General features: G+C 39.4%; 1 protein-coding gene across 1 annotated transcript; it reads left to right on the top strand.

Moving 5' to 3' along the window:
• Positions 1 to 16,145: 16,145 nt before the first annotated feature.
• Positions 16,146 to 24,860, top strand: LOC110854884 (phenolphthiocerol synthesis polyketide synthase type I Pks15/1). Its single transcript, XM_022103312.1, has 5 exons — positions 16,146 to 16,484; positions 16,618 to 16,965; positions 17,141 to 17,906; positions 18,481 to 22,646; positions 22,923 to 24,860. Exons 1-5 carry the CDS (start codon positions 16,146 to 16,148, stop codon positions 24,858 to 24,860), a joined length of 7,557 nt encoding a protein of 2,518 aa, XP_021959004.1.
• The last annotated feature ends 246 nt before the right edge of the window (positions 24,861 to 25,106 follow it).

Below are 25,106 nucleotides of genomic sequence, written 5' to 3' on the forward strand. Positions count from 1 at the left end.
GGGATGTGATCAATCCTCCGCGACAAAAACTGGTTGGTATAACTACCACCTACCCTGCACTGAAGACTGTATAAAAATATTCCAACCCGGTCGAACTCCACAGGTCAAGGATCATTGTCTAACTTTCCATGGGACACGGTATAAATATCCATACAGATTTATCATTTAGATCATCAAGCTTGGTTTCAAATTCAGCTCTGTAGCTTTTTCATCAACGAATCGTACATTCAATAAATTATTCAATGAAACCGAACACGAACTTTTTCGTTCTTATGACACGCTCACCTGCATAAATATGTACGTAGAAAGCCCAAACTAGTTTTATACATTTTCAACACTGTTCAATCATGATGATTAAAATATGTCCAAGCCACCTAGTTATTAATGCCAAAAGTTTTGACGGGACTAGTGTCTCAGCTTTTAAATAAATGTAAGCTATTCTGTACTGTAGGTTGACAGCTGATTTAGGTATTTATTTTGCACAAAGTCAAATCCGACACAACAGACGATACATCAACTACCAAATTTTTCATTTTGACAACATTGGTTCCGAAGTGATAAATACATCCATTTACTCAAATGATTCAGACATTTTGTCCTAACATAGCCAGTGACTTTCATCAAACTTACAATATTTCATCCGCCCATAAACAACGAATCGTTTGACCATAAATAATTTTTATTAAACATTACATGTCTGAACCTCTGTATATTCCCCAGATTTCCCTATCTATCTTTTGACATATGTACGTATGTATGATAAATACTTTCCTCTTACAGGTTTTTGTTGTTGAATCTTATAGTGATTTTGGGAACTGGATGACCACGGGCTTTTATTTTTTAATTTTGAAGATTATTATGGAGTAATAATGAATCAATAACGTACAGTTGAAAAAATGACCTTCAACCACTTTTGAGGCCAGAAAACCGAAGATCTCGACACCCTGATTTTTTAAGCTATCCGGGATAATTTCTTCAAAACGGTTGCAAATCGCTGAATACAACCAATTAAGGAAATGAAGCTACTATGTAACATAAGGTCAACAAAATATCCATTCCTAATCCATCATCTCATAGGGGAAGCAAAATATTTAAATGTAGGCCAAATTTGCGTGATTATTTAATTTATTTATTTATTTACTTTTGAGATTTTTGGTTAAAAAACTATCGAATACCCCAGTGGGGTTATTATTTCATTCGACTTACACGGGTAGTAGGTGGGCCAGGAAGACAATAGTTAAGCTCAAATCGAGTGCAAAAAGATCCGTGGCCATACAGACCCCCAAATCACGCGTTGTCCTTCCACAAAAATTTTATAATTGCCAACAATGGCCGAATTAATTCACATCTCTTCGTTATTCCTCGCGTTAGGTTGCACCGTAAATTTTATTTTTATCGAAGCCAAGACAGCATTGCCCATTATAAATTTGGCATCAATTCTATCGCCCGACGCCCCTTGTCGATATCACCTCGTCTTCAACAATATTTCCAACCAACATCTGCCAACTACGCGGAATATCCCACTAACACTGACCAAACGAAAATTTCCGGCCGATTTTGATTCTAGTAACAGGAAATGCTACAAGATTCCCCCAAATCTTGATATTCTTCAAAACAAAAACTGGCTTTGCGAAATTGTCATTCTTTTTGTCTCCATACATTTTTGGAAGTTCGACAGCTCAAAAATCTTTAAAAATATGTTGAAATATAACCACCATATTATTACTTTATTCAATTCCTTATGTATAAACAATGTCTTAAATTCGTAATGCTTTATTGCTCCGGTGTTGAGAAATAAAGTAAACTTAACTTAACTAAAAAAAACTTTATTGTTTTTTTCAAAACATTTATTTCATATGCATTTTGGGCTGTAGGCATGCATATACATATGCGATATACATATACCTTTATATGGCACTTTATTAACTTCCTCGGTCTGAACATGTGACAGTCAACAGCACATATTTATTTCAAACCTTATGTATGCAAAAAGTTACACGAAATACGTGTCAATGCATTAGTATGCACGTTGATGATCCACCACATTACCCCAGCCATGATTTGGAGAGATGCATCCCCAAACCGGTCCTACTAGACCAACCATGCTCGATTGCCGCGCCATGTGACAATATTCCTGGGGGGGTGTGCGGCGAAGCGCATCAGTGCGCGTGTGCGAGTGATTCGTACCCTCATGAGGATGGGAGGTATGTAACCTATTCATTCTATACTACAGGGTGTTAATAAAGTCCGATCCCATTTTTCCTGTAAAAAAGTGAAGGCTAGTATAAAAAAAACTACCCGTGATACTTACAAAAAATGTTCGACATATTTACCTTAGTATTTGGTCTTGTTACCATTTACTTTAACCATGCCCTCAACTCTTTGTTTAAGGCTCTGTGCTAATTTTTCCAACGTGCCTCTGGAAATCGAATTCCATACATCTTGAACTTTTTTTTACTAGCTCTTCCCTCGTCCGGGGTTGTGGCTCTTTGTATACATTTTCCTTAAGTATGGACCACTGGTTCTTCAGGGGATTCAAATCTGGGCCGTTAGCGGCCCACACCCCCTTGCTCCAGACCGTTGAAACTTGCGTCTTGATGAGACTCAAACTCGCTTTTGCTGTATGGGCTATAGCACCATCCTGCATGAAAACTATTTTTCTTTCATTCGGAAATATTTCCTTGTTCCCCATGCTATCGAAATAGATAGGTAATATTTTTTCCATATAATGCTTTGCATTGACTGATTGGCCTTTTGGTATGATATGTAGAGGGGTCACGCAACGTGCACAAAATCCACCCGCTACCATAACTTTAAGCCCGAATTTTGGGATCGCTCTTGATGGTACATCCGATTTGTTTTCTGTCCTGTAACGAACATTTTGTTGGTTCAATTTTGGATATAGTTCAATAATAGATTCGTCAGTCCAAAGGATGTGACTGCGCAATTCTTCACCAAGTCTTTTTTCACTCAAATGGGCACTTTTCTGAAGGAGTTCTTCAAATTTCAGACGGTCATCGATATATTTTTGTGACATGAGAGGTTTTTTTGGTTAGTTTGTAAGCTGTGTGACCCCACTTCGTAGTTTTCACAAATTTTTGCACGGTCACACAGTTAATTTGCTTCTTCTTCTCTTTATAGCGTTTTGAGTCATTTAACTCCCTTGCTCAATTACGTAATGAACTACCGGTTTTCTTGCAAAGTCTGTTTTTAATCATTCTTTTTGTGGTAGGTGACACCTTTCTGGGTCGCTCTGGTCGCTTTTTGTCGTGGACAAAATTTGTATTCTTCCATTTCCAAACAGTTCTGCGGCTGCAGCCCAATTTTTGCACAATTTCTGTAGGTTTAAGCCCCTGCTGATGCAATGTTTGTATCTCAACTCTAAGATGCTCATGACTTACACGTTTAGTTGTTCCTCTCATGGTAAAAATTTGAAATAAATAACTTCACTGGTTCAAAAGTTCCAGCTGAATTTGTAACAACCACGCTCCAAAAAATGCATGTGATCGGACTTTATTAACACCCTTTATTGTGTTACCAGTCATTCTAGAAGTAGTATGTCGCGAGGGAACTAACAGTGGGAAAAACTGGTAGAAATGGGAAAGATTGTTTTCGTATTGCTCTGAAAACAATTTTTCCAACTGTTTCAAATTGGAAAAACGGAACCTACTGTACAAGCCACTTATTTCTTCTCAGATCGTGCATCGAAGCACCCAGAATTGTCGGTGATCTATGCTCCCAGCGCAATACATGTGACAGAATTCCATACTCAGAATGCATCACGGGACAAGATGGGGATGTCACATGTTACGTTACACTACAAAAACGACAACACATTATGGTGCATCTTAAAAGTATTGAGCATCGGCCAATGTTAATAAATCCAAAAAGCTAAATGGCCGACCTCTCCATAAGCTATAACATGTAAAGTTTCGAAATTAATTGCACGGTCATTTCTTGATGGATTTTCAAAATGGCGCCCGTTTTGGAAACCTTGGACCTTGGGGAGAAATATATATTTTCAGATTTTTCAAATTCGGCCCCACCCCCTCGAAATCCAGGTCACAAGGTCAAAAAACAAGTAACACTTCTTTATCGCATTTTAAAATTTTACGACTGGATTTGACGGACCTGGGGGAAAATTCTTGGCGGAAATATTCAGCGACTAGTAGGCCGCACCCCCTGGTTTGGAGTGCTTGTGGGGGTGGTCAACCGTTAAATCAACACACATAATTTAGTAAAATAATTTCCCCCACCGTAGTTTCCGAAATTCAACGTCGCCAATACACGTAATCTTACCAAGGCCCCCTATGTGAACGACATTCCATTGTCGTAGACCCCATGGCGACATGGGGTGTGGTTATCGGCGCTTCTGCCAATACCTTACCAATGCACGCCATGCGACATATCATTTTTCTCAGGCGGGTAAGGAGATTTCAGTGGCGTATTTCAAATTTAAATATGCCACACCCCCTGTGGGTGTGGCTATCGGTATCCAAGGGATAAATTTAAACCTGGTCATGTGACATATCAATTTTCTCAGCTCGCCAAGGGGATTTCAGCAATGTAGTTAAAATTTAGTAAAATTTATCGTGGCCCCATTAATATTTTTATATCTGGGGGTGTAACCGCAATTTATGATTTAAACTTTTAACTACTACTGTAAACTGCATTTAAATTGATAAATATTACAATTTTATATTGCATTGCACTTTTAAAACCTATTATCTGCAGTGCTTACATTAATTTCAATTTACATAGTCCGACCATAAGTTCCCGTGAATGCATTTCCGGTGATAAAGCCCAAAGTATTAGAGCTATCTGATAGAAATTTTTGTGGATGAACAAGGTATTAATCTTGTTTAGAAATCATAACTTCGTTTTCACAATTTCCTCCACGGGCTTGTACACAAGACATAAGTCGTGGCGAAAACTGCTCGATCGCGGCACGCACGGATTTCCAGGGAAAAGCGCCAGATCTTCAGTAAGTGCGACCTCAGCCCTTCCACACTTGGGTGAAATTTAGAGCATACTTGTACCTATAATTTTCACCACCAGTCATAATTTAGGGGATTAAGGTCTGCAGATACTGAGCACCGTTCTACGGATGAAAAAAAGTCATGAAAATTCGTCTGAAGCCAGTTTTGGACAATTTTGCACCTTGCGCAGGAGCAGAGTCTTGTTGAAAGGTCCAATGTCGATTTTCGGAGGGTCCAGGGTTCAGGTTATTAACGTTTGGCTTTAGGACACTCTGAAAATAATTCTTGGCTTCAACTTGTACCCTTTGCGATAAAAAACAGAGATTTCATTTCTCCAGCCAACTTGCTCCCATGCACACCACGGTGATGACTTCGTATTGACTTCCGCATACTTAAACGGATGTCAGACTTCTGTACAACAAATATCTGGCCTTTTTTTCTATTAAATTTTTTGCCAACGGTGAAAAGTCTGAAATACTTTTTGCACGAAAATTGGCGCGTACCACGATCAACCTGTGGCCGTCACGAGTTATGTCTTGTCTAATTGCCCGTGGACGAAATCTTGACAAAGAAGTTATGATTTCTAAACAATATTAATACCTTGTTAATCCATAAAAATTTCGAACAGATAGCTCTAATACTTTGGGATTTATTACCGGAAATGCATTCACGAGAACTTATGACCCCACTATGTAAATACTTATATAGTATGTAGTCTAGCATTAATCAACAGTCCGGATATATTCTTAAAAACCCCGAAATATTTGTGTAAAATGTTTAATCAAATCGACAAAATATGTATAAAAACATTTTTTTAATTAAATATTTTTGATTAAAGAAAATCTATTTTACCTACCAGAACCAAGATCCTAAAGTTTCAAATCCATTGATATTGTTGAAAAAGTTTGGGAAATATATACCCGGACTCTGTTCATCAACAGCCGTACAAAAAAATGAAATATTTACTTCTTAAAACCAGCGTTTAACGTAGGCAATCATGTAATTAAATACATTCCAAATCTGCATTCAGAAATTTTGGAATTGAGCTAGCTGCTCTGGTAAACGAGTTAAATTAAGCTTTCGTAGTTTGATTTCCGACATTTGTGTGACAATTTTATGACATTATCACGAAAATGACATGCACCCATGCTGGCATATATCCCCCATTATTGTTTTCTTTAATTGTTGTATGATGCAGGAAAGAATTACAAAAAATAAAACTGTGGTTACACCCTCCCAGATATAAAAATATTAATGGGGCCACGGCGAGACGGGGGTGTTGGTGGGAGGGCTTGTTTCGTGTTTGTAATAGCGCCTCTCGCCTTAGTTTTATTTTTTTAAATTTATTTATTCCCAAGCGTAGTATCTATGTGACTCTACCGCATGGTAATCTATTTGTTACAGAGTGGTAGACATTTTGCTACCAAAACGATAATAACCCCAGTCGCGAAGTTTGAAAATATAACTAGTTTGTAACTTACTTTCTACCACTCACATTAATTACCATGCGGTAGAGTCACATACATATATACTTCGCCTGGTAATAACTTAGTTACCGGGATTCTTAGAGTGGCCGCATCTAAATATGTATCCATGGAATATTACCTCGTGCTTTTTCATGATTGCCATTTGCGCGAAACTCCTCCCACAAGTGGCGCATTTGTAGGGCTTCTCGGTCGTGTGGGTGAGAATGTGACGCTCAAGGTGATCCCTGATTTTAAATTCTTTTCCGCAAAGGGTGCACGGAAATCTGGCCGGGTTCTCGGTGTGTTCATTTTTCACGTGGAGCAAAACACTGCACTTGTATCGATAGGTTTTCCCACAATTGGGAAACAAACAGGGAAAACAAGGTCGTTCCCTCGTGCTGTGGACGTTGTTAATGTGATCGCGTAAAGCGGTAGAGTCGCGAAACACGCAAGGACAAAGATCGCAACTGGGTCGGGCCCTCCTGGTGTGTCGGCTCCTCACATGCACGACCAAGGCGGCGGGATGTTTCAAAATATTCCCGCAAATCTTATAAACAGAATCAAAATTGCAAAATGTGGTCGGGTGACAGTGAAAAATATTTTATAAATTGACATACTCACCTCACATTTCACTTTGGCATTCGGGTCGTGCGAGACCACGTGCCTCTTAAGGGCATAGTTGGTGACGAACGTTTTCTGGCATTCGGGACATTTCTTTTCCGGGTTAATATCCATCTGAAGGTTAGCAAATTTGTTTATCGAGGTTACGGATCTTGTCTCGCTGTACTACATAAATTCATACGAATCGCTATAAATCGCAATCGATAGAAAAGTTATATCAAGCGCTAACAAATATTTTCACCAACCGCTTAATTATTTTGAAGTGTAAATCTAACTTAAATTAGTTTGGCTTGATTTACATACAAAAAAAAACGTTAAAGCGCGAGTTATATTAACTGGTAGAGTTTGGCGTGGTTCTGGTGTGGTGTGATAAAAAGGTCGCATTTTTTAACTATAAATATATACAGGCCTATGAAAATACGATTCTTGCATTCAAATCCTTGTACATAAATAGAAGTTGGACGTCGTAACTCATTTGAAATGAGTCATTTCCATAAAAATAACTACACACTTAAAAATCTGGCAGACTCATGCGCACTGGTATTACTTTAGTAATAACTACTGACCGGGTTAGTTAGCGGTTTTTTATAATTGGTAAATTTATCATTACTTAAAGGTACTGCCCGTTTTTTATTACCATGCAGAGTAATATTTGTACTCGGCCAGGAATGATTTAAGATCAATTTTCTAAGAGTGCAACAATGCCGTCCGTAGTGGGGTTAATTTTTTTAACAGAATTTTTGTCCGTACCGCTGGCCGTGCTCCCGTTAAAAATAAGATTAGAAAGGTTAGCCAGCTACCCCCAAATCCTCGACAACGTGTCTTTCGCACTCTCAGAAATGGGGTTACGACAATAACCAAAAACTAAACGTATGTGACTCTACCGCCGGGTTATAAATTTGTCATGGAGTGGTTACAATTGTCATCGACTAATTTAATTAGTCTGAAACTGTCGGTGAAACTGTATAATATACAGTTTCACCGACTTAGTGTTAAATGTCACCAGAGCGAAAAAATTTATAACCAGTTGGTGACAAATTCATACCCAACGGCGGTAGAGTCATATACATTTACTTTCTGGTTATAATCGTAACCCCATTTCTAAGAATGCATGTATGTACGTCCATACAGTCCATCCTTTATGTTTGTTAGCGTTAGACGATATACATACATAAATATGTAAATATACGTATTTATGATCGGGCACGCACACATGACGTGGGACACCGTTTGTTGCACTACATTATAATATTTTGACCAATATACTGTCGAATTTGGATAACCGGTTACCTTATTTGCGTATTTTGACGCATTCGCGGAAGACATATAGTTTATTCAACATGGAATGCCCGAATTTATCTCCGAAAATGGGCATAGTGAGATTTATGCAAATGGGGTGACACGCCGAAGTACGAGGATAGTAAATACTTAGCACAAGATTTAGTATTTATTATTGGGATTGATTTATAATTACATACGACTGTAATGAATAAGCAAAACTAATAAAGTGAGGGATGGTTCATCTGGTGTGATGAAAAGGTCGCATTTTTTTTAGCTATTTATCAGTATGGCTATGAATCATGCAAGTCAGATACGACTGGATAAATCTTAAAATAAAGTTTTATAGAACTTTGACCCTTTCCGAAGATAAGTGCTAAATATAGCATTGCAAAGGGAAGGCTTGATGACACCCTTGAGAACGTGGAGGGTATTTATCTTTATTACTTAAATATGTATGCACATATTGTATTGTATTGTGATGACGAAAGTCAGGTTTTCATAAAAAATTCGTTAATAATTCATTCATTCAAAACTAATAACCTCAATCTCACCACTGGTCTACGTTGCGTCGCACACCTCCCGTTAAATTAATGGGTGCCCCACTTTCTTGAAAAATAAGTTGCAATCGTTCCACAATTTCCGGTTCCTGTATGTAAAGCCGGAAATATATTTATAAAAATATTAACTGACCAGTTAATTTGTACAAGTACAAATTAGTAGTTGATTTAATTAGCGTACCACACCCCCCGAGATTTCCACACTCTTGAATCCTTCACTATGCAAGATTAGGTCAGGAATTGAGGGAGAAAAGATACTCTCTTCGATCCAGGCGTTGCTGAAGTGGACAATTTTAGCACCTAGGTAATAATTAAGATTCAGAATAATTATACACACACATTTTTCACCAACATTAAGGTGGAATAATGCAGTCATAGATTTTTAATCTCGGTCAACCCTGAAGTCATGAAAACTTCTAAAGTGGAATAAACTCCATTAATTTTGTGCTTAATGTAAATTTTTTATAGGTTAATGTACATAAATTTAATTACTGGTAGTGCAAAACTATCGTTTAATTTATCTAACCTGATAAATTTCTATAAATTTGCAAATTTTTAACGAATTTGCAAAATCGATAGTAAAAGGTGCATGAAAGTATAAGACGTTTCATTTAACTCAAAGCTACTGCAATTTTAGAAATTTAGCTTTATACACTCAATCGGGGTAGAATGAGATAACAAATCTTTATGTACATCCTCATCCCATCCTCAGCCCTTAAGTATTTACCTTTCCACATTGCCATGTTTCTCAAAACAGCAACCAACACTTCTGACCCATCTGCCCGCGACACGAGAACGTCGATCTCTTCAAGATCCCAGAGTTGGAACGGTTCCATCATCCTATCAATCTCTGGACTGGTCGTGTCGCAGGTCACGTGCATTAGTAAATTAAATTTCGTAACGGCGGGAAACAATTGGACCAGCTTTTCCGAAAATTCGGCGTCCATCGTCCAATTATAATCCATTTCTAAGTCGAGAATCTGTACTCCTCGGTGTCTCTTCCACACCGTGAGATGTTCCGATAACTTCGCATGATAAATGTAGTTCTCGAACAAGAGGGTTTTCAGGGCAGGAAAGTGATCCTCGTCAAAAAAGGAATGGATCACGTGCGCATTTAACGAGTTCAACTTGAGCGATTCAACTTTCGACAGGACGGGGAGAACGCCATGGTTCGGGTCCTGCGGTAAATGAAAATCATGCGGAGTTGATAAAATTCGGAAATATTGGGCGTATGTACTTACGGCAAAATCTTACTTAACATGGCAACAAATTTAGAAAATTTTCCAAGTGGTTTTGCGAAATATTTTTTAACTTTCGAATTTACATGGCTAAATTGTTTAAATTTTGTGAAGAAAAAAATCTAAACAGCTAAATTTTCGCGAAATCTTGTAACTTAATTTGCTCAATTTGTGATGATTATTGTCTCCAAAATGGAAAAGATTTCTACCTGCTGCTTGTTAATACGGGGGTAATCGGTGCAGCTCAAATCCACCTCGGTCACGGAATCCTTCACCTGTCCCAACATCCTGGTCACATGAGTCACGCTGAACTCGGGACAATTCACATGGGAACATCTTATGAAGCAAAATTTCAAAATTTTGAGATTTGTGCATGCTTCCAAATTGGGATAGAATGGTCCCGAGGTGTCCAGCGTGGTCAAATTTGGCGCAGGGTCGATCAAGACTTGGAGCAGGGGGAGAAACGCGTGACGACGGAAGATACTTTGTATACTTTCTTCCGCCAACCCGTACTCGATGCGGGTCAAACTGGATTGGATCGGAAGTGGTCGGTACGTTTGATGAATACCTATTCAAAAATTTAGTTTTCATTCAAGTCGATTTACATATAACTGAATATTTTCATTCACATTCACCGAATGTGAAAATGACTGAATGTCATTCAGTCATTTTCGTTCCAATTCATTTAATTTCACTTCATCCGATCCGACTTCATTTCTTACTTCCCATGTATTACGCATACACAGGATGAAAAATGAAATGAGTGAGAAATCCCTTCATTCACGGTTGTCGGTTATTCATGTCAAATGACGGAGTCTTGCAGTCATTTTCATTCTAATCGCAGAAAATTCATTCTCATTCACTATAAACAAGCCCCTAAAAAGGGAAATCTTAGGAGGGGAGCTTGCGAGGTTGATAATAACAGATCCTGATGCCCTTTGGATATGTGGTAGGGTCCCATGAGTGTACTAAAACCCTGAATTGGTTTGACTCCATGGCCACATTTGCGCCCGCCACACCCACTCAAAAATCCCCAAAAAACGCTTTCACTCCAGTTTTCACTCACTCAAATCCACGCCAAAAATCCAATTTTACTCCGATTTTGAAATTTCTTTCACCATTACACTCCCAGATAGTTGCTTTCTTCAATCCAATATCAAACTCATATCAACAGTCGTACAATCGAGCTTTTAAAAATCAGTCAAAGCTCTTGACTTGCTTTGGAATAGATTTTTGAGCTGTATCATGCCTTTAACGGCGAGCCCTACCCAAGCGAAACCCTTTTCTTTAGACAAAAGTATAAAGTGCGCAGTATGTAAATGTTGGAAGATAATCGCTTCTTTAGTTAATTTGTTCTGGGCTACTTTTACCATGCAAAATAATTATATTATATTTTAAAATTCTTACAGTTATTGGGAAAAGAAAAGGTACCTTTCACATGTTGAAAAGTATTTTTATAAAACACAGTAACTTGTTGTTTTGAAGGTAGATTATTTAAATATTTATATTTGTATTAGTGTTCCTGAGGAATAAAGTCGTCTAATTTCAAAAATTTGCCGTACTGAGGAACTATTTTTGGCATATGTACAAACTCAACCTAAATTTATTATTTATTTATTATATTATTTCCTTCGCAGATCAAAAAACAACCTTCTGGAAAAAGCTAAAAAGCAATTTACTTTTTTGTAAACATCTCACAAATTAAGATTTGTTGGATATGTAAAGAATTGAGAGGTTTACGTATTTTAAGCGTTAGCCTGTTAAACCGGAAACCTTGATGGGCTTACGTACAAATATGTCCCCGAGAAGTTCGGAAATGAATCAGCGTATAAAAACACATATACGAAGAGTGCAGGTATTTATTTTTGTTCTCATATTAATTAATCTTAACTATGGAAAGTGAACGATTAATGGACCTCATCCATGCATCCATACCCATATATTTACATACATACACGAGGTTATTAATAAGTACATAAATAAGTAATTATAAGTAATAAGTAATTATAACTTGATTTTTTTACTTTAGAAACTCCAAATCCGAATAAGCACTTAAGCATAATAAATAACTTATCATGATGAGTTTCTAGAAATATTTGGTTCACAATCATTTACCAATGAAATTATCTGAAATCGAAATGATGTAGATACAGACGCTATTCACGTAAATCTTCGTATGTATGTAAGTCCGTAATTACACAAACTTACGAAACTTATTAACTTTTTACAAAATTCAGGAACATCTCGAAGGCATTTTTGTTTACGAACCTTGCAAAACCTTGTGAACATAAAAGGCATATTTCTTGTTCGGAACCTGACCTTACGATTAGTAAGTTTACGCGGTTACGGGCATACGCAGGTTGACGTGAAGTGTCTAATAATTTTGCTCCATCATAGCTTAATATTCGAAAATTACTTACACCGTGACCAGATTATGGGTCACAATGTTTCGGATCGTTTCAAAATGAATGAATTTTTTAATTTTTCTTGCAAACCGAAACAAGACAGCGAACGGTTGTTAGTGAGCGGTTTGTTTTGTGTGTTAGCTTTTTCAAAATAAATAAACCGAGAAAAAAGTACGTACAAATGGTGTATGTACATAATTCCAAAAAATATTGGTTTTGAAAGTGCACAAAGTGATGGCTGATTTTATTTCAGAATAAAAACTAAATTTAAGAAACATAATCTATGCAAGTGTGACTAAAAATCTAGCGCATTGAGCAAATTAAAAAAAATTATCTATTTAAGAACTTTTGTCACACCATGGGATCAAAATCCAACTAAAAAAGCTAATCTAGACAAAATGGGGTAGCCAGGTTTTGATTTTTGTGTTACAATTTATGGAAAATTGTAAATTTAAATATTTTCAAATTTGTTTAAAAATTGTAAAAATTGGATATAACTAATATTGCTCTCCCCAATGCGTGGAAGAGGATAAAAGTTTAATATAAATACAATTAATTGAATTTTAAACTAGCGAGGTACTAAAAGTGAGTACTTTCTAATTTTAACGACGCACATCAAATCAAAAACAATCATCGAATAAGGAAAAAAATTAAATTATATTTACACTCTTATAAATAATGTTGCCATTTTGAAAAGTAGCTGCACCCTGAATCCTACATTAAATAATTTTTTACTAAATCCAGACCATCTTTAAATTAATAAAGGGTAACATTTTCTCTGGATTTAGTATACCTTACGGTATTTAGAATTAAGAGGTTCGTTACTTGAAAAAGGTTAGCAATATTTTTAAGAGTGCACCTACTTAACTACATTTTCTTAATATCCTGGTATTAATCGTAACAAAAAAAGGTGTACATATGTGACTTCGCCGGGCAAGGAATAATGTTTCTCACTTGATGGTGTTAAATTTTATACCAGCCAGTAACAATTTGTCACCTTTCGGGAAGCGGTATAAAACATTGTCCCCATGACATATGCACACCCTTACGTGACGATTAACACTTTATTTTAAGAGTATACTTAACCATGAGGCCATTTATTTAGAAATTAGTGCACTCTAAATATCTTGTAAACTATTTGTCACCCTCTATTTTTGAGAAACTACTCAACACGCTATGTAGGTAGTTTAATGTCGAACGATTTTTTGGTTTTTAATATGAAAAATGAATTAGAAGGAGACTTGTCAATGGCAAGCGAATATATGTCATATTCGTCAATTTAACCGTTCTAATGCCACAATTCCATTGTGGCGGACATTTATGACAAAAATGACAAATTTGGAATTTATGACAAATATGACGTTTTGTCACTACCGAGTTATTTTTGCCACTATAACTTTATTCTTCCTAATACTTATTTACCGTCATTTAGTTTTGTGCATATTTCTGTAATCCAACAACGAAATGAAATTTTAGCACTATTCTGAAAATATATGACAAATATTGCAAATGTGAATATGACAAATTCAGATTGTCAAACATGAAAAATTTGTCCCATATCTAAATTTTTGGTACATACATTACAATTTGAGTTAAAAATATTGCATATTTATGTATCTAACTACATGTTAACTATTGTGCTCATAAAAATACAGAGGTATTGAGTTTTTTAATTAATTTTTCGTTTTTTAAGAACTCGCATCCCAATCACACGGGTTCTTGACTTATTCCCAGCAGGTTGACACAAAACGTCTCCTTAATTACTACCCAAAAAAGAGCACTACGGTACCTCTGTGTGTGACGATTTGTTTCCGAATTATTTAAACTCTAAGCTAAATTATACAGCCTTTCCACAAAAAAAATTAAATCCATTAATAAATATGCACAGAATTATTGCGCATTATTTCTTATTCTACGTAGCAAATTGCAATGAGCGTAAATTTTTTATTATGAAAAGCGTAAAACAAATGTGGTTCGATCTCTTCGTAATAAATTGAGCCAAGGAGATTTCCATAAAAATTTCCATCAAAGTGATTTTATTTCTACCAAACTCTTTTCGAGAAGGTTCCTCAAGGTATAAGGAAATTTTTTTAAAACGTATTATGGACTCTTAAGAATGTAATGTTAAAACAAATTAAAATCGTAATTCATATGTGACTCATATGATAAGTAATACCGCGTAGTAATACCTCCATATTTAAGTTTTACCGTGTGCGAGAACATTTTACGGACCGGCATAATTTTTGCAGCAAGCAATAACAACCTTAGAACCGAGAAAAAATACCTGTCAGAATTCTAAGAGTGTACCTTCATATATTTTTATGATGTTGGATAAAAATAAAAAGTGAAGTGCATTATTGAAGCGAGATGATTTAATATTTAATATCCTCTCAGTTTCAGGTAATATCAGGTACTATTAGTTTAGGTAGTTTCAGGTACTAGCCTTCAAACTACACTCTTATAACCCAAGTGTCAAAATTAGAGTGTAGGAAGGACATGTAATAATAGGGTGCAACCGGAAATTTGCCCGATTATGTGTTGCTAACGCCTGAGGCGAGACGGGGGGGGGGGGGGGGGGGAGGGGGGAGCCTAGGTCGTGACCCCAAAAATTCATAGAATTTTCCTGTTCGGCTCATAAACCCATCGTGGTTATCTCGATTTCTTCTCCCATTTGCCTCCTCACAGACAGACGGACGGACGGATGGACAAAGTTAAAAATTTTACTTTATATCTAATAACACCAAGCATTTTTCATTTCTGACTGTACCTAAGTAAGTGGCGTGACCAGGAGATTTTTAAATCTACGTAAACTCCCACTCACCATGACCCAAAGGGTTTGGCAGATTAAGGACAATTTCGGATTTCCGTCTCTGAAACACTTTATACATAAACCTTTTATTTGACCCCTCCTTAAGGCGGCGTGTTCGCTAAGGGTTTCTGGGTACATTTTTTGTCACCCATGTCACACATATATTCCAATATTTTATTTGGTGGGGTGGGGATTGCATCCTTAGGTAGTTTTGGACGAATTACACTGACACGATATACAATCTTGTGAATTGTGATAAGCTTAGCATTTTGCGTAGAAATTAATTCCATATTGTCCACAAAATAAGAGATCTTATTTTTTAGTGTGAATGCTTCAACTTCAAGTGTTAATAAAATGCCCTTATTTTTACCGCCGCATTTTATTCCGCATGGTCTACATGGTACCTTATTTGTATCACACCACTCTTTAATTTGTACCTCAGTTAAAAAATTTATATGTAAACGCTAATTTTGCGTACGTGTCGGCGATACCTATCACCCCATACCGCATCCTGCATACCTTATTGAATCAGATTGAGGATTTCTGCTTAATCTGGGCCAAGATTTAAAGCGTGAAATTTGGCACTAAATTTTTTAATTACAAGGTGCGATTGAGCTTGAGTCGTTGTACAGGGAAGTCAAAAATTAAATAACATTTATAATAGCAGCCCTTGTTCCTTGCCAAGCTCAGAGCTGTTTTTACTCTTCACCAGGAACGAATTAAAGATTTTCTTCCAAACTTGTTTGTATCATTCATTGAATACGTTTGAAGCACAAATTGTTTCAAAATATGTTCCGCTACGTGAAGGGAGCCCAGAGAGAGGCAGGGGGGAAATCTAAGGAACCAATCGCAATTGTTGGGGTGGCATTTCGTCTGCCTGGGGCCAACAATAGGCACACGTTGTGGGGTAATTTGATGAGTGCAAAGGACTCGGTCGGTTTGGTGCCAAGCAACAGGTGGACAAAGGAGAAGGGGTGTCGAAGGCTTAAAAAGGAAAGTGTGCCAATAAAGGCGGGTTTCATTGACTGGGATGTGGGTAAATTTGACGCCAATTTTTGGGGACTGTCACCCTTGGAGTTGGGTTTCATCGACCCACAGGCCAGGCTTATGCTACAATTGAGCTGGGAGGTAGGTACTGGAAAATTGATAATTTGTATTAGCTGGGTGACATTCTTGCTGGAAAGCCTGCGTTTTGATGTGTCGACTTTCCTTGGATTCTGTAAATTTGGTCTTAAATATTCAAATATCTGTGCCTTTCTAGGCCCTCGAGGACGCCGGAATTCCCCCATACTCCCTACGTGGAACTTCGTCTTCTGTGCATGTAGGCAGTTGGAGGGATGAGTATAAGGATCTGATGTTGTCTTCTGGATCTACGGAAGGAGGGGAGGAGCTACGCCGTTACCTGGGGTGCTCAATAGGGAACGCTGCAGCAAGGATTGCTCAATTTTTCAGAATAACAGGTCCGACCGAAGGCATTGAGGCCGGATGTTCTTCATCATTTTGCGCAATTGATGCCGCTATTCGTCATTTGCGAAGCGGAAGGTCAAATTTGGCCCTTGCTGGCGGAGCAAATCTCATCGTGAAACCTTACGAGTACCACGATTTCCAGGTAAATTCCTAGGGTAACGAATAAAAGTTAGACCCTACTTTTGATTTATTGACAATCCTTTTTGCAAAATTTTGTTTTTATGTGTTGTATAGCAATAACTCTAATGCATCACGTGATTTTTTATGGGCTATAAGGTTAATCGTACTCGTTTAAATTGTGTCTTTTGTTATTACAGGGAGTATTATCCCCCGCTGGTCGGTGTAAGGTTTATCAAGCAGATGCTGACGGTTTTGCAAGGGCGGATGGTGGAATTATCTACGTTCTTAAGCGAGTTTCGGATGCTATAAAGGATGGCGATCACATTCTTGGAGTCATCAAGGGCTCCGGATGTTCGCAAGATACTCTAAGCCGAAACGTAGGTACCCCAACCGTGGAAGGCGAATCAGCAGCTATGCTACTGGCCCTTGCAGATGCAGAGGTCAATCCGGTGGATATCGATTGGGTGGAAATGCACGGAACCGGAACTCGCGTGGGTGATCCCGTCGAGGTTGCATCTACTAGACTAGCATACCAAATATCGTCAGGCGAAAGAACGCGACCATTGATCATTACCTCTATCAAGGCGAATATTGGCCATACGGAAAGCGTGTCAGGAGGGGCTGGCCTGCTCAAAGTCCTTTTGTCAATGGAGCACGAATCCATTCCACCTCAACTTCTAACTGCCGACCTCAATCCAGAAATCGACTTTAAAGGGCTAATAATACCGAGAGAGTCACTTGGCTGGAAGGGGGAACTTGCCGGCGTTTCTTCATTTGGCATCTCGGGTACTAATACTCACTTAATCGTGGAACGTGTCCGTCAACTACCAACAGAAATAAGTAATCTGCCCTTCAACAAACGTGTACCGCTCTACATACTCCCCATATCAGCAAAGTCTGCTACCGCACTTACAGATTTGAGAAATAAGCATGCCGAGGCTTTGGAGTTGTTGGTGGAGCAGGGTAATTTTGAAATATAATTAATAATTGACCGAATCCTTTCACGCAATCCTTCAGACTCTTTCTTTTGATGATGTCTACACCAAGTCAGAGCTCCAATCAGAGATTTTTAATCGATTTCAAGCGCCGCTGCCGGCGGGTAAAATGACTGCGGAGAAATTATTTCACCAAGCTATTAAAAAAGCCTCTATTGATTTTGAATTTTAAAATTTCAAGAATCCTGAAATTTTAATCTTGACCACTTGTTTCTGAAAGAGAACACGAATATTCTTATGCCGTTGCATATTGTTAGAAATCGTAGCACTACTAAAATCCATAATTTCGCAATTATTTTTAGCAACAAAGTTTACAGTGCGGAGTAGATAATGTTGAAATAAGCGATTTCGGCCAAACTTTCAGGCTAGCTAAAATTTTTCGTGCGTTTTTGATGCGTCGTTTTTATTTTTTCAAAGCGGATTAAATTAGAATTTCGAAAAATCCGGATTGCGAAATGATTTTATCATTCATGAATATTTTTCGAATTACTTTTTGCATGCATACATAACTAACACAATTCATAATTCTTTTGTTTTTGTAGATGGCGACGACCTATTAGCAGCCTACTGCTACTCGGCGGCCACGTGTAGACACCACTTTGATGAATATCGATCAGTTTCAATGGGTAGCAACCGTTCCGATCTAATTGAAGCTCTGCGGCTGGACAACTCCGAGTCAGTTGGTCGAAAGAAGCCCAAAGGAAACTCGACCGCTGGACATACTCCTATTTCTTTTCTCTTTCCTGGCGAAGGTTGTCAATATGTCGGCATGGGATTAGAGTTGTATGATTCATGCTCTTCTTACCGTCGCCACTTTGATGAAGTAAACTCCCTCTTCATCCAATTCACAGGGATAAACCTCCTTGAATGGCTAAAGGGTGATACTCATATACCCCTCTGTCCTCTGCTTTGCACGTTTGCTGTTGAGTACTCACTATTTAATATGTGGATCGAGTGGGGTGTAAAACCCAACTTGTGTGTCGTTGGTCACTCATCTGGGGAAGTGGCCGCAGCTACAGCTGTTGGTGAGCTGGATCTAGCTACCGCAGTGCAACTGATGGCATCCCTACGAAAAAATGTTTTGGAGACAATGGAGTCAGGGCGTATGGTCGTCCTCATGGCAGATGAGTCATTGACAAGAAAAATGATTCAGGAATATTCATCGATCTATATTCTGGGGAATAAATCCGAGGAAGACTGGATCGACATTGCAGCCTTTAATTCTTCGAATCAGACAGTTGTGTCAGGGCCCAAGGAAACCATGGAAAAATTTGCCACCTACGTCCGCACAAATTATGCTATAAAATCCACCCTTATTAATCACGTTAATCATGCTTATCATTCACGGTCGTTTGAGAAAGGATCGACTGTATTTAAAATGGAACTGGATAAATTAGCATTTTCTACCCGACATCGTAGCGTTGAGTATATCTCGTCAACGTATGGACGGAAATTGGAGGACTCGGAAGACTTGGGTGCTGCTTATTGGTCAAGATGCTTTAAACAACCTGTAAAATTTATTGAATCTTCTGTCGCTGCTACCGCTGTCCTTGGTGCTAGATTATTTCTTGAAATTAGCCCGCAACCTGCGATCAGTCCTATAATGGTGAAGAACTGCTCTGACCCTGAGCTCGTCTGTATTCCCTCAATCAGGAGAAATGTTCCGAATTGGACCACTTTATCGGAGGCCATCGCTACTCTGTACCTACATCGTGTTGAGCTCGATTGGACACAAATCTGGACCAGCTTGGTTGGTGTCAATATATTGCATAAAAAAGTACCTCATCTTCTACCTACATATCCTTTCCAAAATGAGGGTCCTTTTTGGTTCAACACTTCAGCAATTCAAAGATGCGAGGCTGGAGTTAGATATAAATCTAAAATTATTCACCCTTTGCTTGGCTTAATGTTCCCGGTGGCTCAATGTGGGATAACAAATCGTATGTCAGTCTTTGAAACTTCTACGGAGGACTTGCTGGACAGAGCGGGAAGCTGGCTGCGGGATCATAAAATAGGGCCCCACAATATATTTCCTGCAGCTGGATATATGGAGATGGGGTTTGCGGTTGTGACCACGCTTAGCATAGGAAAGGAAAAGCTGTGTGGAATCAACTTGTCCGACATAGTCATTAAAACAGTTCTGTCCCTAGATGTGATGTCAGTCATCCAAACAAATGTGATTTACGATGGTGAAATGTTCAACATCTGCATATCCAGCCGGCGGGAGACTGAGAACAGTGGGTGGCAGTTACACGCATCGTTAAATGCCAAAGTAGTTCAACCTGGCTTTGGCTCGCTAAACCAAGAAGAATATCTGGAGAACTTTACTGGTGCATCAATGCCGTCACCTTATATCGAGATGTCAGACTTGGGATATAAATTCGGTCCGCAATTCAAATCATTGGTGAATTTAAAATCGTCCAACCTCCCCGCAAGTTGTTCGGTCACAGCAGACGTAACACCACCGACACTTGAACATGATAGAGATGAAGTCGGAAGCTTTGTGGTTCATCCCACACTATTGGATGCTTTAATTCAGGCCGCTCTTATTGCACAACCAGGTCCTCTGGCAACTTTGAGGGTGCCGATAAAGATTTCGTCAGTGGATGTACTGTCCCACCATATTGCTGGCGATAACCTCGAGCCTATTTGTGATCATCAGCTTCGTGTCCAGGCTGGATTGAATTCCAGCACGTTGTTTGTCCACGGAAATGATTCAGTATGGCATGCCCAGGTTTCGATTACCAACCTGACCACAATCAACACAACCGTAGAAGCGATTCAAAGAATGACTAACGTAAGGACAAATACCAATAACCGTGCTGAGGAGGACAACGTGTTACCTCTATTTATAGAGGAATGGACTGCAGAGAACAAATTAAATATTATTTCCATGAGCAGCACTGGAATACATGAACAGTTTTCGACCTTTAAGGCAATCTCCCGGAATAGCGAAGAAATTCAAGAGTATAAGCGAATTGCTTCATACATAAGGACACGAATTGCTGTAACATTAAAGTTGCTCGGATTCTGTTTCTTACCTTACGAGAGTTTCACACTTGGCGAAATTGCTTCCCGTCTCGGCTTATGTCACATTGCACCAGCTTTTTTGGCAAGGCTGCTTCACTATGCCGGTCAGGCAGGCCTCTTGAATGAAGTGTCCGCAACAGAATACGTCGCATTACCGCATTCGGACTTTGGTATGACCGAGAATCCCTTACATCATAAGGACAGCATTTTGCGAGATGACTGGGCTTTTACGGAGTTTTACATTTCGAAATTGGACAACTTTCTTCGTGGAACGGAATCCATTCTTCATCACCTCTTCCCTCCCTCCCTTCCCACATTGGAACAACCAACTGGAAATGTTAATAGTCAAACAGTTTCAATCCCTGATTTCTCCGCGGAACGGCTGTACCGGACTACCGTGCTGTGTTCCACTCTAACCGAAAATTTAATTTCCATCTTTGCCACTTTCATGAAAAACAACTATACAGGTTTGCGCATTTTAGAAGTTGGGGCAGGCACTGGTGCGGCTACACGAGAACTTCTACACTATCTTCACGGTTCCTCGTCAACTTACACCTTCACGGACATCTCGACAAATTTCCTCAATAGAGCAGAAGATTCCTTACCCCACGTCCCTGGGGTGGAGGTGGACTTCCGTATCCTAGACGTGGAGAAAGATGTCCTTGCACAGGGCTTCGAAAAAGAAGCATTCGATGTCATAATTGCGATGAACGTATTGCATGCCACTACTGATCTAGGAAAAGTGCTTGGCAATCTGCGTTTATTGCTTCGACAGGGCGGTAACATATTCGTCGCCGAACAACTCCGCCCATGTGCATTCATAGATATCGTCTTCGGACACTGTAAGGGATATTGGCTCTTCAAGGACGACGTTAGATCAGGCCACTGCCTAATTGATGGAGAAGCATGGAAGGTATCCCTTCAGTCTGCAGGGTATAAAAAGGTATCAATTGTAGAAAATACTGATTTCGATGTTGGAGTAATTATCGCTACGGCCAACGAAGATGAGCCATCACCTTTCCTTATAATTTCTACAACTGATGATGATGACTTTGCGGACCAGTTACAAGCTTCAAATAATGGACATGGGACAAGGTGCAATATTAATAATCAAAAAATTTATGTACAACCAGGCGACAAGATCGTGTATTGCTTCCCACATTCGCACACGTACTATACTCGGGAGTTGAATCAGGAGCGAGAACAATTGAAGCACTTCCTTGCATTTTCGCAGGCCCTACTATCGATTGGAAAGGTGGAAATCTTCCTTGTGAGTCATGGAATCATGCCAATCCGAGATGAAGAGGACCGCTATCCGGTTGCTGGAGCAATACGTGGGTTCTCAAGATCTCTCGCAAACGAAATGCTGGAACTTGACATAGTGTGGATAGACCTTGATAACGATGAAGACGCCAACCAGCGGGCCAACGAAATAATCATGGAAATTAAAAATAGACAAAAATTACGAGGTCGTAGCGAGGAGCCATTTGTAGCCTATCGAGGGGGAGTACGCCATGTAGGAAAGTTTGCCCCATTCGTGTCTCCCTTCGCCACCCTACCGCTAAGCCAAACAGAGAACCCTGTCCAATTAAGACTTCCTCAATCCTGCGCCCTCGAGGACTTACAATGGGACTATTCAACTACACTTGGACCAGAGAAATCCTTTCCCGACGACCACGTAAGTTACTCAAAGCAAAGTAGTATACCCTTCACTCACACGGTGCTAAACTTTTACAGAAATGGAGAATTATCCCCTGCCCTTGCCGATATCATATCAGTTTATTGGCTACTTTTATTATGATAAGGCAAGGGAATTGAGGCTTGGAGTACTTATGTAGCTACTCACAATGGTCAATTTCTGTTAAACTTAAAGTGCGTGTGAATGTCGAGTCGTATGGGAAGCAATTTGTTTTTTAGTAATGTATTTTAATTTATGGATACCCTCCGTAATTAGATTCAAATCCGGGTCCACGCGTCCGGATTAAACTTCAGAGATATTTTGTCTATCAGAAAACCAACTTTGGAATTTGCATCAGCGTCCGCCATAGGATCAGATATTTGTGGAGAAGTAATTGCAGTGGGATCGGCCGTTCGTGGCATTTGTGTTGGTGCGAACGTTCTTGCAATGAGCCTGGAACCACTCCCTCTGCCCAACGTTGTTCACATAAATGCATCACATGTGGCTTTATTACCACAAAACTTGACCCATGTGGAGGGGGCCACCTTGCCTACTGCGTTTTATACCGTTTATCACTCCCTTGTCACGGTTGGCAACTTGAGTCGTGGAGAATGGGTTTTGATCCACACCGCATCTGGAGGAGTTGGCCTTGTCGCAATTCAGATCGCGCGGGAAATAGGGGCCAATATTGTATGTACGGCTGGTAGCCGCAGGAAAAGAGCTTACTTAACAGACATCCTAGGCCTGAAAAATGTAACTAGCAGCAGGGATATCCCCCGTTTTCTAGCCGGAGTGAAAACCGCAACCGATAACGCTGGGGTCCACCTTGTCCTAAACTCACTCACCTCAAAAGGATGGAAAGAGGCTTCAATTTCAGTGACGAAAACAGGAGGGCGATTCATAGAGATGAGCAAACTGAATGTTTGGACCCATGCAGAAGTTGAACAACTTCGACCTGATGTGAAATACTCGATTGTAGACCTCAGTAGTCGCGACGAAGAGCGAACAGTCTACCTAGCACATGAAATGGAAACTTGGTTGGCCCATGGGAAACTGCTACCTATAGCTTACTCGGTTTTTGAACCAGCAGCAATAATTTCTGCCCTCGGGCACCTACAAAGTGCGGCCCACATAGGAAAAGTAGTCATAAGGTGGACGGAAAATATTTTTAATGATAGAAGCACATACTTGCTAACCGGCGGATGCGGGGCGCTGGGGATTGAGCTTGCTAAATTGATGTTGGCCAATGGGGCTAAACATCTTGTTTTAGTGAGTAGACGTCATGACGGGAGAGAGGCCGTCGTCTCAAAACTTAAGGACCGTGATGGTCATTCTAGTTATGCTGACGACAAATTGGGGAGTGTGGTTGTGGAATATGGTGACATTTCTACACGTGCCGGGGTAGATGAGATACTTGGAAAAATTTCATCATTCGGTATGCCGTCTCTTAGGGGTATTTTCCACGTAGCAGGCACCTTGTCGGATGCGACGATCCCAAATATGACAATGGAGAAGATCGATCTCGTATGGACAGGGAAGGTGGATGGTGCCTGGGCCCTTCATGCTGCAACGTCTCACCTTAATCTAGAGCATTTTGTACTGTATTCGTCGGCCACCTGGATTCTTGGGTGCCCGGGGCAAGCAAATTACTCCTCTGCGAATGCTGCGCTTGCATCTCTAGCAGATTACAGGCACCGACTCGGACTCAACGCAACAAGCATTGCTTGGGGGCAATGGGGCGAAACCGGAATGGTGCGGGACTTGGCGAGGAAGGTTTTCGGAGTCAACCCATTCTCTACCGCACGAGGGATTTGTACAATGGAACATATTCTTCGAAACGCAACCATAATTGGGAACAACGTCATGGCGGCCGAACTTAGCGGAGATGTTAAAACTTCGTGGGTAATATTGCATGTCAGGACTCTTTCGAATGAGCATGGAGAAGAAATATCTGGGAATTGTAAAAATAACAAAAATCAGTTTGAGAATTTGGAACAGTCCGTTGTTAGTTTAGTCGCAAAAATGTTAAGATTCAAAGATCCCTCAAAACTTATTGATACGGACTTGAGTGATATAGGTATGGATTCTTTAATGCGAATCGAATTGAGAACCAGAATTCACACACAGTACAACGTTCTTATAGACGTGTCTGATTCCGAAAACATAACAGACATTGTTGAGTTAGTAACGAAGGCACTCAAAGAGCCGAAATAATGTTACATCGCCATCCTTCTACCGTTTATAATTCAGCTGCGCTAACGTTCTACTGACCACATTAATTTTTTGATTAGTTTCTAACTCTGTCAACACTCGTACATACACTAGATACATACACTATACATACACTAGGTTATTTTTATAGAGCCAGCCATAGAGCTACATAGCAAATTTTTTATCAATGTTTAATATTTATTGTAGAATAGTTATTGCTAGAGCTTTCTAACTTCGATAATTGTCTTG

This window comes from Folsomia candida, unplaced genomic scaffold, assembly GCF_002217175.1.
Source record: "Folsomia candida strain VU population unplaced genomic scaffold, ASM221717v1 Fcan01_Sc011, whole genome shotgun sequence".
Classification (NCBI taxonomy): domain Eukaryota; kingdom Metazoa; phylum Arthropoda; class Collembola; order Entomobryomorpha; family Isotomidae; genus Folsomia; species Folsomia candida.